The sequence below is a fragment of the Leuresthes tenuis genome, unplaced genomic scaffold, assembly GCF_036924035.1.
Source record: "Leuresthes tenuis unplaced genomic scaffold, fLeuTen1.0.hap1 SCAF_15, whole genome shotgun sequence".
NCBI lineage: Eukaryota > Metazoa > Chordata > Actinopteri > Atheriniformes > Atherinopsidae > Leuresthes > Leuresthes tenuis.
In genome coordinates this window covers 26,313,631-26,330,028 of record NW_027325369.1, presented here as the reverse complement: position 1 = coordinate 26,330,028, position 16,398 = coordinate 26,313,631, and the positions used below count along the sequence as shown (strand labels likewise).

General features: G+C 40.7%; 1 protein-coding gene across 2 annotated transcripts in view; it reads left to right on the top strand.

Annotated features, from left to right (window-relative positions):
* LOC140269843 (connector enhancer of kinase suppressor of ras 3-like) overlaps positions 1–16,398 on the top strand; it is a 119,269-nt gene that overhangs the window by 3,079 nt on the left and 99,792 nt on the right. For both annotated transcript variants that reach the window (XR_011907668.1, XM_072364825.1), the window contains exon 2: positions 13,204–13,367. Coding sequence is in view for 1 of the 2 variants with exons in the window: in XM_072364825.1 (XP_072220926.1) it covers positions 13,204–13,367 (164 nt within the window). In the remaining variant the exon portion in view is untranslated. The remainder of the gene's footprint in view (positions 1–13,203; positions 13,368–16,398) is intronic.

Sequence of the window (16,398 nt, the reverse complement as noted above, 5' to 3'; positions counted from 1 at the left end):
TGCGCAGAGAGAGGCTGGCAACATTCAGAGAGTATTTTGCTTCAACTCAGCTATGTAGTTTCTCATTCACCAAATGCATTTTCTTTTACTCTCGACTTGTTGGGGTGTAAGATACCAGATTTTAACAAGGCATCCCAGACACGTAAAGTTGTGCAACTACTGTCTGACTGGATGGCTTTTGTCCAATGCTTTTAACAAGCTGAAACGCTGGGTTCCCTCCAGCATCTTCTGTACGTGTATACTGGCTCATCAAATGACAAAAACCTGTTTCTAGAAAGGGATTTGACATGTAAATTTAAGTTTTGGGTTATTTTGAGTACGAGGTCATAGTTTAGGCTGCTCATCAAGTGAACATCTAACAGATAATCCTTTCAGACCGTACAGCCTGATTTGTCACAGATCTAAGAACTACAGTTGCACTCACACGAAAAAACATTGAACAAAGTTCGACATCATTATTGGGTTTTCCTTCAGCATTAAGTACTTATGTTGTATCCACTTAATGCATATTATTAGGGTCAATATCATCTTTACTTAAACAAAATGTAATCTTACTTTATGCACAGAAGTATTTTGTCTATGTTATGTCACTCATGTTGAGGGAATGAAAAACCATTCACCTTTCAATTGAATTGAAACAACGAGACTAATATAAGAAAACCCCATCCAACCTTTATTGGTTCATACAACAACTTATGGAAATTAAGTTGTGACCCAGCGCTATTAAATGTTTTTAATTGACCCTTGTAGATGGTTAAAAATCAATAGAATGCTGAAAGAAAACCATATTGTGGAATTTTGTTCCCTTTTTTTTTTCTTTCAATAAATGAACAAATGAATCAATTAATGAACCAAAACTCAAAACGTCTTTATTTTTATTTTGTTTGTTTGATTATTTTTGAGTGTTTGTGTGTTTGGTGTGACCCAAGCAGGAACTTACTGTGCTGACAAACAAAGCCAACACAGAAGTAACAAAAACTTCCCTTTTTTTGGATGCCGACTCCAGAAGCGAGTCAGTTGGCAAAGACTTGCGTGTTAAAATCCACAGCTATACAAAAAAATAAGGCAAAGCAGCCATTGTATTTAGCAATTTTCCATAAAAAGTTCCATAAAATTTAGCTTGGCTGTACAGCAGGACTGCTTCGAGTGGCATGGGGATTATTCAGTGGACATACATGGTGCCATCAGGTCCTCCCTCAGATCTCTCCCAGATTCTTTTTCTGACTGCAAAAATCCCAGATGGTGATGACTAAATTCTGAACTGAAGGCTTCAAAATGGCAAAAGTGACATCACAGTGGCTATGTTTGATGTCGTGTGGATGGATACAGCAGTAGAGGAAAGGGTGTGCCCGTATAATACCTCTCAAGCAGCACTAAGGTGCCAAAGTGATAATTAGTTTGGCGTAGGAGTGACAAACATGTGCCGAATGTGTTTTTGTCTTTGACTGCTTGCATGTCTGAAAAATAACAGGATTGTGTTGGAGTGTTCATGTGCTGATTGACCTCGCTGATGGGTACTTAGAGCAGCTTTATCAATAGAGGTGATAGCAAGGTGTGGGCATTGATGGTCCATGATCCTTATCTGGTTCCTAAACTTCCTAAACAGGAGTGTGAGCAGATACTGTGCAGATGCCTAACCCTTATTAAGGCATCCCCCACCCCTCTTTTAGTGCCTGCTCTATCAGGCAAGTGGAGTTCTATGTTTGAATAGCCTCCACACACATCATTAATCCATTTTCGCTACCCTTATACTGGAGAGCCTCAGTGCGAGCAGGTGTCAAATGAATCCAAACATGTTCTTTAAGAACACCGGATATTTGGTTTCCACCTCTAGCAGCCTTGCTTATGATAGGGAGTAACAAGCTGGCATTATTTATTCTACCAAAAGTAAGTCTTCCCACAAAGGTAAAACTCCTGTCTGTGTCATTTAGCAATTTCCATTCATCCAGTCACACAGCTTTTAAAATCAGCCTTTTGTAATCCATAGATGGGCAGATAACACTCTCGACAGACATTGTCTTTTGAGTTTAGGGGAAGTGGTGTAAGAGGATTCCCCCCGGGGAGATGTTACTGAAAGAAACTGCTGTAGTTTTGTCACTGTTGCAACCATTGCAGCCTGTTTCTCACACGGTCCAGCTGTACCAGTCTTACAGCTTCAGGAGCTTCATCATATGGGAACTCTGAGAGAGATGATCAACTGTTAATGTGGCTGTTCTAATGTGGAGTTCGAGAGGCAAAGACGAGGTGGTAGTGGGTGTTTTAATCAATGTTAGGGTTTTCACACAAAGTTGTTGTTCGCTTAGGCATCAACACCAGCTTTGACATTGTAATGACAGAGGACAGTAATGATCTTTCGTGTGAAAAGCACTTCACAGGGTAGATAATTTTGATCTGCAATCTAACGTCAGTTTGGATTTGCATTGACGTCCAACAGGATTTCTCACGGTGTAAGGATGGAAGAGAAAGTGGCTCCCCATATCCCAGGCAACCCCAGGCTAGACCGGTTTGCGTTTCATTCAAATTTCAAATGTGCATTGCAAATCTTCCAGATGACCTCAGCTTAGAAGGACCTGCAAGCTGTTTGGCTTCAGTCGGTCCTCAGAGTTTTGGCTATGCTTAAGTCAAAAGAAGAAGAAACGCCCCAACCTGGAGTGGAATGAGAGAAGGTGTGAGATAGAACGTAAATATGGGTCATATTTAAACTGGTTCCGAATGTCTGTCCTCATGTGTTTGATGACATGACTGTACCTAAAAGGCCTATCTTGTTACCATACAAATAAAGGATATCAAAATAGTCAAGTCTTAAATTGGTACAGTGCTCAATGAGTTCATGTAATGTGATTTAAACCCATTCACAGGAAAGGAAAAAGGAAGTCTTTGGCTGTGTTGGTACTTCTATCAAAGCACAGCTAATGCATTTATGCTCAAATAACCACAGAACATGGCAAGAATGCGGTTATTGCTGTTACATCTTTTTTCGACTAAACCAAACCAGCAGCTCTGTGAATAAGCAGTCTGATCAGGTCACATGTGCTTTGTTGTATTTAGGGCCACCGGTTTCTTTTAAGGGATTTAAAATCCCGTCTGTGTGGATTTGGTCAGAGTAGGGTTACCAACAACCAAAGCTCGTTCACACTCCCACCTGCTCACACTGTAAGGGTGTTTAATATTGGTATGATTATGAAGTGATCTGCCGTTTTATGAACTGTTACCCACATTGTGACTTAGCTGGGCACTTGCTTACTGGCAGATCAGATGTTGATCAGTACATGTCTAGACAGGTCCACATTTTCTCAGTCCTCTACAAAGACCCACTGTGTTTCTGTTTAGTTCTCACAATTGAAAAAAATTACTTTGTGGGGAAAGGATTCTTGAAAGTTAAGTTGCTCACTACCTTTTACCATCAACTTTGTTTGCATTTTGTCGTAATGACATGATGTAAAGCATCACATTTATATACCATCCAAACTGTTTTTTTTTTTTGTTTTTTTTACTTTACCTGCTATGTGCCTCTCTTGGTCACTGGTTACATTAAAATAATAGTACGTTATAGAGTAATTCTAGATCAATTAGTTATCATGGACCAGTCTGTTTTTACAGCATTGATGAGCCCTGTCAGCATCATTTCATGTATTCTGAATGAATGAATGGGTGATAGTTAGACTGGAAAACACCTGCAGGGCTTTTGTTTTTGTTTGTATGTGGTTTTCAAGCACCAATAGCACACAAATAGACGTGTTTTTCAATTATCGGAAAGTCATAAAGCTCTTAGGATAATGTGGTTGTGCCAAGTTTCTGTTTGCATTTGATTTATGGCTGAAAAACACCAAGAGAGTCCTCAGAACATTTCACAAGCACAGCGAAGTTATACATAAAGTGGTTCTATACAGGATTTCTTTCTCTTGCTGCCTTTGACTTCCCATCACAGGCATTACCTACTGGAAAAACAACCTTTTGTCTTTACTTATTTAATGGTTCTCACCTGATAGTCTTAGCATCTAATATGCAGGTACCACATAGAATACTTGTCAGCCACCTTTTAAATCTCAGTCTTTCCTCTTTACCTTCTGAACTTAAAATCATCTGCTGTAAATCTCATGACATTTGTCTACGAATCTTGACCAAAAGGCTGAAAACTCGAGCAGGTCGCCAACAAAACTCCTTTTGTTCCCTTGATTTGAGCCCAGTATGTTGCACAAAGGATATTTGAGCAAATATGGGTTTTGAATTTGTTTGAAAAGGGAGTGGTGGTTCCTCTTTGAGAGAATCCTGGTCTGAAGAAACAATCATTGGTGATTCCGTTGATCCTTCCTTTTGTTTCCTTTGGCACAAACACCTGGGAAAACTATGTCACCTGCCTATCGCCTCTGTTCATAAGTGGCATCTTATTAGACAATTCCAGTCAACAGCACATTAATCATTTATAGCAGCATGAATGTCTCTTACTCACTTCAGCTGCTGACAAGACTACAAACAAATCTCATGTGCACATGGGTGGCATTTGCCTTTGTGGTGAGAGATTTTAGCCTACATGTATGTGTGTGTTGATGAATCATCCGTCGGTAGTTTTGTGCATTAAAACAGCATGTTGCCACATCAAAGCCAGATGGTTGGTAGAATAACTACAGCACAACATGCATTGTTTGCATGCGTCAGAGGCACCCTATCCTGGCCTGTGGGTGAAACACTGTCACTCATTGCCATCTCCCACTGAAGATGACTCACCCTCCCCTTCCCTCATCCCCCGCAGCAGGGAGAACAGGATCAGCTGCCCACAGCCTGTAGGCTGACTAGTGATGTCTGCATTGCATAATTCATTCAACTGCTTCTTTCGTTCGTATCAAGAGAACATGAGTCAGAATGACTTTTCAGAAAAGGCCTCTGACTTCTGGATGTGTCCTGACATAGAAATGTAATGTGTGCTTTTGTCATTTTGGTTAGACATCTACATGGAAAGACTAATGATCCTCTCAGGCTTTTCGACCCCTGTCGCCTCTTCCTCTGATCAGTACACAAGACTGCTATAAATTCCCAACATGTCCCCTAAAGCCCATCTCCTCCCTATAGCCTTTTCTCATTTCCTTGTCACAAAAGTAACCTTGATTTTATTTACAGGCTCAGCCAGTTCTTGTTGACTACCATTGTAGCTTAGTGGGTGACCACCAGTAGCACTGCGGTTTAGCTGGGTTTATCTGGGGTAGAAAGCAGGCTTCTATGAGCGTGCGGACAGGCCAGGCTGGCAAAGGCACCTCTGCTGTGCCAGAGACAGAGATGGATCCTCTGTCAGGTTTGATCAGGTAAATCCTCTGCTTGGCTTGGCAGCTGAGTCTTTTTATATTTGCAGCTGGGTTTTTTTGACAAAATATGAAGGAGGGGATTGCCCTCAGGGAGATTCAGGGTAATTATCGGGTTATTAGCCAAAGATGCTTATGGAAATTCACATTCAGAATGTAGCAAGACTTTAGAATATGAGCCTCTGGGACAATGCGATGCTGTCTTAAGTTTAATTACAGGCTATCTTAGGTATAATTTTGTCTATCTTGTCTGTCTGGAAGCCAAATAAAGCACTGTCGTGCTACAAAATAACACAACAGATGCCATCTTGAATTTGGCTCTATTTTTAAAATATGCCCACATGCAATGGTAGAAGGACAGCTAGCATACCATTCCCATGGCAAACTAAATGAGTGGAGCTCATTTCCTCCTTCAAACCTTGTTCAACTTTTTTTGTGGTTTCCATAGGCAGCTATTATTGTGTTGGTGAATTGGTCTGTAATCAACATGCAGGGCCACCCTGATCATACACCATACATGTGATGGGGAAGTTACCACACTGAATTTCCCGTTCTTCCCTTTTAGATGTTTGGGTCGCAGTGGCTGTGACTTGCAGTCCAGGTTGACATTAATTCTGTGATGAAAGAACGTTCTGTTTTTTGCTCCTCGTCTGTGTCTCTTTCTTTTTTCCCTCCATCTTTCCTCTATCTTCTTCTCTTTGAAAAGCTTGGAAGTCTTTAATTATAGTTTTCTCTGTGATGTATAGGTTGTAGCAAAGTGTCTGGGTCTAGTTGACACTCTGTCTTAATGCAACATCCTATCTTCTGCAGTGACTCTCAGGCCACACAGTGTGAATATTGTTATTACTTCATGACTGAACACTACACTACGGTGATGAAAACTGGAAAACAAGCAATATTCAAATGACAAAAGTCACACTCTACTGTAATTTCCGAGTGTGACTTTCTTGTGACTTTCTATCTTTGGATACTTGTCAACAGGCGGAACCACAACAATATGAATATTGGAGGGGCCGGGAAAGACAACATCTTGTGGTGGGGCAGGAATGGGAAAGAAAAGAGCAGAGAAAGGAGGGGGTGTGTGAGACATTTTCGAGGTCTTTGTTGCTTTCTTTAGTGGGTGTTTATGCTAGTGGTAACGAGCTGCAGCGTGGTTAGGCGGCGGACTGGCTGGAGAGCAGTGAGTATTTATGCTGGCCTGAGATGTAATTGCTCCAACCGTCGCAGTTACCTGCATAAACCTTTACTGATAGTGGCTTGACTTGTTCAGCAAAGAAAGCTCGCTTATATTCAGTTTAACAAGCCTGATTTCTGTGCTTGTTTATGGTAGTGCAATGGGAGATTTCTTTTTTAAGGCTTGGCTTGTTGGCCAGTTTTGTTTGATCAATAGATATAAATTTGTCATGAAAATATTTATTTCATTATCCTTGGCTTTCTGTACCACAATTAAATGATAAATTATAAAAAAAAAATTTAGCCTTAAAAATCAACTGGATATAAGTGAGTATGCTTACACAGTCCATTAGCCTGGATTTATTTTCAGCTGTAACGTGTTAGAAGCTATCTGTATTAGTGGCATTGATATATTCATAGCTCATTCAAACTGGCTAAGAGCGCCCAATGTGTAAGCATTATGGAAAATGTTAAGAGAAATTAGAAAATTAACACCTGCTTTTTCAAAGGAGGTCGTTCAAGAGCCAGTGTTTAAGGTTGAACTATTTCCTTCTGTTTCAAGTTAACTAACAGGTATACTGGTTTCAGAGCAAAATCAGTTTCATGCCAGTTACATTAGCAGGTGAGGGTAGGATTATTGTTACCATTTCTTGTATTCTGTTAAAGGCTAATCCAAGGGAGAACAAAAAAAATGCATATTTTAAACTGTGACGATGACTGTTGTCTGTAACAGCATTTCTGAACAGAGAGGTAATATCAAAACATTGAACAGCGAGGAAAACAAGACCATGGAGGAGAAAAACTGCCTGTACTGTAGTTCTAGAATAAACTAGAGGAAGGTAAACTGAAATGAAACATGCATTGAGCTAATAACCAGAACTCACCCCTGGTTCATGTTAGATATAAAAGGGGTCATTCTGATGAACATTAAGAAAATCCAGGCCACAATGCTGTTATTAAACTATCTGAGAAGAAACTCTGAAGAGAAAAATCTAAAAAGAAAGTTACATTTCAAGTGCAAACTCAGTGACCCAGTCGACCAGCATTTTTTCCACACCCTTAGCCTAAGGAACAGCTGTTTTGTTTGCTGCCGGTTTGCGGAGACATCCACAAATAAGCCTGCAGCAGTTCAGTGGTGTGCTTATCTCTTTGTCTAATGTCCTCCTTGTTTTCCTCTTTCTTATGATCCGGTTGTTGCCAGAAGTCATCATGTCATAGGCCATGCAAGAGTCAAAATACCTCTCATAAACCCTCCTATGGTAATCTGCTCTGACCTGCATTGCCTCTAGACCTGACCTTTCCCCTTACTCCAGCCAGTATTAACTGAACTATCCATCCCCCAAACACGTTAAAATCTAGAAATTGAACTTGGCATCATCCATGTTAGAAATGTGGATCTCAGATTTAGTGGTTTCATGGGACACTTTAGCATGAAAAGTAACTATCATCATACTGGATATGTTTATCTACAATATTGGAAAATCTATTTTAAAACTGGGAACAACTCCTGTCTCCAGTTATAATAAAGCATTTGTTTAACCAAAGTATCCCTCTGTTTTCATTCATTTAAAGATCATGGTAACTGAGAGTAATGAGAATATTAATATTGCATCACATTTCCTGGGGCGTATCATGAAAATCTCACACTGTTCCAACCCAAACTGGCATGCCCATGTGCTTAAACCGCAACAGCTCCGTGAACTTTAACCCCTCTTTTCTCATCAGTCATCATCCATCACCCTGCAAGAGACAGAGCTGCTTTTGTCTTCCAATGGAGGGACGACCTCAGCTGCTTTCTCTCACTTTGGAAACACTCAAGACAAGTAACTTTTGGAGTTGTCTGTGTTTAAGATTAGGACACATGAAGTGAAACAACCTGTGCTAGCTAGAGGGGAGAATGATAAGATTAAAAGATGTGTTGCACAGGGAAGTGTACTGTTAATCACCTAAACATAGATAGTATTAGAAAATCCTGTCCAGGGTACAAACTCGTCTGACTGGTAAGAACTTTTGCAGGACTTACCTAATCAGACATTCACATGCACTGAACAAGCTTATCTCCAGTGCAGTTTCAGTTGTCAAGAAAACAAATACCAGTATCTCAAAACATTGCAGATCCTTGCCCCTGAACTTATGACTTGTTTAGGATGGAAAAAGTAACATGCTCTATAGTCCGCAAATGAGGACAGAACAAGCGTATTGAGGAGATGTAAAGCATCATTGTGTAACTCCTATCCCCTGTTCCCAGTGTGTGCACAGGCTTTGTTGTTGTCCTGTGAAGTCATGCATTAGAGAATAGCTTAGCAGTAGCTGAGTGGAGCTTTTTCTTTCCTTTTAATTACAGCACGCCTGGTCCAGCCAGTGACCATTGTGCCAGAGTGCTGCGAGTTCCCACAATGGAGCTGCTCAGCGGAGAACAATGAGTCAAATTCCTGACCGTTCCCCACAGGTTCGGAGGCCGGGCTGACATATAAAGACAGCGGAGTTACAGTGGCTTTGCTGTTCTACACCCAGTAGCTTTCCCAGTGGCCACCTCAGTGGGGATATTGGTTTGAGTTTTGTCCCTGTTTGTGTGTCTGTGTTACAGGGTGGCTACACCTCCCACTGGGAGTACAGGGAAGGGTTCAAAGATGGGGGAGGGAGCTTGTTTGGCTCTCTCTGTAGGACTGTTCACCCTTTAACTCTTGTAATCGAACCCTTGAGAACGCAAAGTTGGTAACCAAAAGCTGCATTGAAGGCATTGTTGATCAAAAGCAATCAGCGTTTTTGTGAGAACAGAACACTGAAGTTATGTAAGATGTCGTGCTTAGAAGCTGTACTTTAATGGGCTTTTCATCACACAAACACTTTGGGTCCTCCGCTATCTTATACTCTACAGACACTGCTTTAAACCCAGTCTGCTTTTAATTTATTACTGCATTTTGTCAGAGGAAGGTTCTGTTTATATTGCCAAAAATGAGTGCTTATACAGCCTTTAAGTAGGCTGCGGAGCTTGATGGCTTCCAACTGGGTCTCGTTCAGTTTGTGTTGCCCAAATTGTCCAGTTCTTGCTTGTCCAGCTGTCCAGAATTATGCTTGTTTTAGTTTGTTTATCCATACATGCAATGACACTGTTGTGTTGGAACCTGTTCTGCACATATTCAGTGTTTACTGAAACTGAGATAGTGGGTGGTAAGGAGGACCCCACAGTGAACACCAGGTGCCCCACAGAGCACACTGGGATATGCCAATCACCCCTGCACTTATTGTTAGCAGACTGATTTTATTCATATTTTCTGTCCATCCTCATAAACACAGCAAAATGATACTTTTAGCAGTTGGATTTACTGTGAAAATCAGCAAGTTGTTTCCCTGATACTGTTACTCAACAGCCAAATCAAAGATTATGTTTAATATCTTTGAAAGACTTCCAGGTCTCTGTCAAACATCCTGTGAAAGTTAGGCTACGGGCCAAACGACAGCTCATTTGTTGCAGACTGAGGAATTTGTTTAGGAAAGTTCCTAATATTATGAAGCATGCAACTCTGCACATTTTAGCAATCTTATCAGGAGCTCCCTCTTCATCTTAATGGAACTAAAGTAACATCTGGTGCATGAATAGAGTAACTTTCTGTATTTAGGATCCAAAAGTAACACTAATATAATTCATACCTACAAAAAACAGAGAAACAAAGAATTCCATTTGTGATCGTGCATCATCCAAACATGAATAAAGGTTGACTTGGGAAATAGTCGACAAATGATTTTGACAAAAACATTGATTTATGTTTCCACTATTAAAATTAAGCTTTTAAATGCCTGTTTGTGTTCTTAGATGTTTGATACATGGACCTACAGCACATAAAATCATTTGAAAAGCTGACGACTCAATTTCAACTCATGTTTGTAAATGGAATTGGTTTTCATGTGTGGTATTTGAAATCATCACTAATATTTGCACTTCACAGGCAGTTTGAATCGTGTTTTGCGAGGGTAATGAATGCTCATCCAGCCGATTGACAATGAAATTACAATTAACATTGGGGCTGCTTGACTGTGCCTGTGCTTCAGCTACACCCACATGGTCTGCTTTGAGGATATTTGCCAAGTGGTTCCTTGAGGCTGTAAAACTCCTCCAAAGTGTTTCATCCTGTGCAAGCTTTTGAAAAGCGTTCACAGAGCCCCCTCCCATTCAGTTCACGATAACGTGACACTGTATCTCTTTTACTGGTTTCTCTGCCTTAATGAAAGTTGATAGTCTCACACACAAACACACACCCTAGCAGCCATTGATCGAGGCACAATAAATGTTTTATAAGACCCACTGTAAGGATGCCCCTTCGTTCTTTTTACTCAGGTGTTAGTAGTTGAATCCAGAGGGAGAGATTATGTTGGAATGTTCCTTGTTGTGACCCTGAAGTTGGTGCAAGAGTAATGCATTTTCTCTGTAGTGCACATTGGCAAAGTGCAAAGTGTCATCCGGTGATGCACATAAACAAACTTGGTTGTTTTGCTTCAGAGCTGTAAAAAAAATTCTCAACTCTCAAGTCTGACTTGTAGCGTCAGGCATAGAATTGGTGGGAAAATCTTGCCAACAGCCTCAATGAGAGGGTAGGCCCCTCTTTCATCAATTAGCGGTTACAGATTATTACCTCCCGCTGTTTCTTTTCAGACTGCTTTTAGACATGCAGCCTGTTTGACTGATATTTTGTGTTGGAAGAACAATTGAGCTAAAACAACACGGACAATTGAAGCCCCACCAAGTCCTATTGTTGCTCAAACCCTAACTTTCTCTTGGAGGCATTGAGGACGGTGACACCATTCCACAGGAAATGCCTTTTTAACGCAGCAGGAAGGAGAAATTTCCCCAGAACCCAGGTCTTTGTCTCCATCTAATCGCATTAAGTGACTGGCCCAGTGTTTGTATTTGGCTCAGACCAGTACTCGGTCCCTTTCTTACAATTTGAAGTGGATTCCTTTTGAGAGTGCCAGTCAGTCAGAGTTTAATCAAAAAACTCTCTGATGCTTTGCCTAAAAATTTAGCATGCCAAGGAATGAGAAAAATGTAATGAGCCTAACTGGTTTTGACTCGTGCGGAGGCTAATGGTAAAAAATCATGTGGGATTTTCCGAAGTGGATCAGTGTTGATGACTTGAGCTCTAACATACAACATATTTGCCCTAGCATTCTAAAACTAATGGAGTTTAATGGTGTTGAAAGGCATCGTCTTTTTATAAATAAAGATGCTTGAGTTAAAGTTTGATTTCTAACTTAAGACCCAAAATGAAATAACTTTTCATTATGAATCAGTTCTCTGTGACATTAAACTTTCATGATAATTCAGTTTATTAAAAGTGTATTGGTTGTGTAACACTAAAATTCAGCTTATTAACCTCACATGTGCATCATCAGACTCTGATTCCTCCAGTCAACACTGAAATTCTGATTGGTGGATGGGTGTATGTGATGACATAGTAAACCTTGCTGACTTCATAGCAGTGATAGAAGAGATTAAAAACTCACTCTGATATGAAACAACGAACGGTTTCAACATTAGTCAGAAAATACTGTTTATTTTTTAACATCATCACTGATGATAGCAGCAAATTAGACAAAAAAATTGTTGGTCATTTTAAAGCTTGATAATAGTTGGTCTAAATCTTTCTTAGTTTTTTATCTGTTCTTTTTTGTACCAGCAGTTCAGAACATGACAATGATATGCATATTATGTGCTATATATGTAGAATCTTGCTTGGTGCTAAAATAATGAATATCAGCAAAAATACAGATTTTCTGATAACTCATAACACGTGGAGGCCGGGCCTCTGATGCTACCATATTACATACACACGCAAGTCCCTTTGTTGTCCCTGTATGCAAACTGTCAGCAACAGGTGCACCGACTGATCAGTCACAAAGACCTAAAGAAATTGGCCACATAACACGCCCAGTGACTTCTCATTTTAACCTCAAGCTCTACATTTTAAACTGATGCATCTGCTGATGGTACAAACAGGCTTTTTTCATCCAGAAAGTCAACCTGAAATCTTCATAATCAGGAATGTTATGTGTGTGGTGTGGTTTGGAAAGCTTCGGGGTTTCTCGCAGCTGACAGGTCTTTCAGAGATGCAGGGCACACGTCCATGTCGCTGCAGCTGCCCCCTCTCTGTACGCTCTTTGATGGGGAAAGACATGGTGTTTACTTCCACACCCACAGCTAGACACACACAAAGGCTCATTTTCCTCTCTGTCGCATGCGTAAGGAGGGCATGTATTGTCAGTTTGTTTATTGAAACATGTTTAAGTTTATGACTCACACTGCAGTGTCAGAAAACCCTTGTGCAAATTTTCTCAGTATTTTCAGGAGTTACATCCTTCTACTGTTGGTAGTGTAACAGTCCAACTTGTTTGTTATTGGAGCTTCAAATAGCAGCGAGGGGACGCCCTGATACTGGCACGTCTACAGCAAGCACCCACACCCGCACACACTACTTATCCATACACATTTAAATATGGCACCCATTGTTTTACCAGCTGAATAGACTCAGAGGTCTCAACCGTTACTCTGGTGTGTTTATCAAGGGAAGATAGCAGTTCCACCTGTTCCTTATCTGCACTGTGCATACATTCGCACTTGCACAAGTAGAGCAGATGCTAATAACCCTTACAACACCTGATTATTATTTTTGTTTGGTGTTTAGGCAAAGAGCCCTATGAATGACCCTCTCTTCTTTTTTTTCCTCTCATATGTGTCCAGGTTTGGATGACAGCTTGCAGCAGTACGTTTGTAACTTTGAGAGGGAGAAGATTAGCGGGGAACAGCTACTGAAGATCACACATCAAGACCTGGAGGAGCTTGGTGTGGCGAGAATTGGACACCAAGAACTTGTTCTGGAGGCTGTTGATCTGCTCTGCGCTCTGGTTAGTAAATTTTTATTTTGACTGTGCCTTTGGAGAGGGCTTTGAGCATTGGCTCTGCTCTGGGTCACTGACCCCTCCCCTCTGGCTCTCAGTGTTCGTATTCAGTAAAATCTGAGCTGGTAGTTTCTGATTCTGCAACTAAAGCGACCAACGATGCAGAAGGGCTCATCCTTTTCCGCACAGCTCAGCAGAGTGCGGAGGTACCACAACACATAAAGCAGCCTGAGGACATTGGGGAACAGCAATATGACGAGGTCATTCAGGTCCTGCGCTTTATTTGGCAGTTTGAAACTGTGGGAGGTAGTTGATTTCTTTTAGTTAATTTCAAAATACCATGTTTGTCTCCTCTTACAGCTGGAGACAGCTGACCAGCTGTCCATCATCACAGGTCCCCAAAGAACAAAAATGTCTCTAGCTGGCACGTTAAAGGCAGCTAGAGACATTTTTGTTCTTGTGAAGAAGGATGAAAACGGTCCTCCATCTCAAAGAGAACCAGGTTTTCCAGCAGATGGGATCGATTTGGAGTTTTATCACTTCCTGTCCCATAAAAGTCCCAGATTGTGGTCTCTGCATTTTGATCAATGTCAGCATTTCTGTCTTTATGTTCTCTTAAAACGCTTTACATTAATCACTCACGGATGGAGAAACTTGAATGTTAAAGTCTCTCCTCCTACATAAGGCTGTGTCTCACCCTGATGTTGAACTGAAGGCTAGCAGTCAGAGTGGTTCCGATCAGCCACTCTCTCAGAACACACTCAACAGTGGAACGCACATGGAAATTTGATTTTTTTTTTTACTCCATCAACACACACTTCTGTTCCTCTTTTTTTTTTTTCTTTATCTTTGACTTAGATAAAACTGATGGAAGCAACCCGTCCTTTTATATGTTTACTGTATATTCTGCACCCCTAACACATGGAGCCACTTGGCACCTGTATGGTTTCTTTTTTTTTTTTCAGTTTTGATAGATTCACCGATCATAAATTCACACCATATGGTGCATCCATTTGGCTATCACATCCTCCACTGTTGCTATAATTAAACCCAGGTTTTTGGACACCCATATAGCCTTTTGCTTCACTGCAATGAAATTGCAAGTCGTTTTGATCTTTTTGCTCTAGTCATTGCTGTGTATGCACTGTATGTGAATTTGCCATTTAATGGGGAAATATTTGCCACTTAGCACTGTCACCCGTTTTCCTTTTACTGTGGAATATTCAGACAGGAATTCTGGACCCTGAGCAACCTTTCACCTCTGCTTGAAGTAGTGCAACTTAATGTTTTTTTGTCTGTTGGGGGTTTCCGTATTAATTATGAGGTCTCAGCCTTCTGCATGTCCCTTGGGAGGAAGTAAGGCCCCAGATTCAATTGGCTTCAACTGAGGCAAGGTCATTGCTACCAACAGGAACAGAAGCCACCAGCACCCTAACACCCAAACATGCTCTTACACTTCCTTTCTGCTTTCTACTTTTTTTATTTACTGCTTAGTCGGACACTTCCTGTTGCAGTCACATTTATCTTTGTGACACTTGCCCCCTGGGCTTTTGATTTTTAAATGTTTATGCATGTGTGCACATAATAAAGATTTCACCTTGTTGTAGTATCATGTCCTGTTAGCAGTTTCAAACCCAAGTTATGACAACTGATGGCCAAACTTGGGGCCCCATAACCCTTTAGAAAATATTCATATTAATGTTTCTCTTCCACCTAAAAGCTATTAAGTCCAAACTGCTATTTAGGGACAAAGAAAGAACATTCGATTAATATTACTGGACGTCTCTCAGCCTTGATGTCTTCTGCAGAGTTAGTGATGAAACCTCTTTATTTGTTCTCAAACCCCCTGAACTCATGATATTCACACACACATTAGCTGTATCCATAAAACATTGTCTATACATTTCATAACAAATCACTTGGCCTCATCATGCTTACAGCAATGCATTTTACTGTTACATAGACGTGAATCTGTCCTCCACATATGTAATGTATACGAGCTTCGATGGGACATTATAGCCAAAAATCTACACATACTCCTTGACCTGGCTTAATTTGTATCTTTACTAGTCAAGTCAGATTAGTAATGCCTGTGGTGAGTGCAGGAAGTGATGCATTGTGAAAGCTGTAAGCTCATTACTCCCAAGGACACTTATGTCAGTATACAGTCCCTTCAAAGAGCCCCGACTTGAGCTTAGACAAAAAAAGCTGCTGCCCTCTTGATTGTTGGTTAACTTGCTGTTTGTACACAGACAGTGAGAGGGTAAAAATATAGCTTGAAATGTTGTAAAAATTAAATGTTTAATAGCGTTGAAGCCAAGCTCAGCTGGCAGAGTGGGACAAAAGCTTGCCAGACATCTGTGGAGCCAGTCAGAGCCACTGTGACTGCATGATTAGCCTGCTAATAAAATGTAAGAAGAAATGTGTGATCTTGAAAATGCTCACACTGCCTTTGTGCTAAAGTTGCACTATGATTATGTGAACGACTGAATGAGAAGCCAAAACATCAGATGATTCCTTCCCCTTTATTCATGAATCCTTTGATCATGTTTAATTATATTTAATGTTTTAATATTTCATTTTATGTCAAGTGTGACATTAATAAAGCTGCCTCCAGCTACTGTTTGACTGGTCCAGTTATTTCAGTGTTTCCTTTGGGACTGAAAAGAGTGAATTGATTTGTATGTTTGTTTGAGCAGCAGCAGAATAAAAGGAGACACTAACCACTTGCAGATCTCAGCTGTTGGTTGCCAAACACGTGCTGTTTTACTCCTTGCAAAGCAGTTTTGGCTACTGGCACATCGCATATTGAGCAGAACTGCTGGCAGCGATGCAACACCCTGTAAGCTGATATTTACCAGGACGAGAGCCAGACTACCCTTCCTCTATTTACCTATAGCAAACACATTACTCTAAAACCGTTTATTCAGTCAAAACATTGCTAGTTAGGTTCTTAGACCGGCACTTAACCCTCAGAAAGAATGCACATTCTATTGCAGCTCAGTCCCCTGCTGATTACTGTACCAAGTGACCCTTG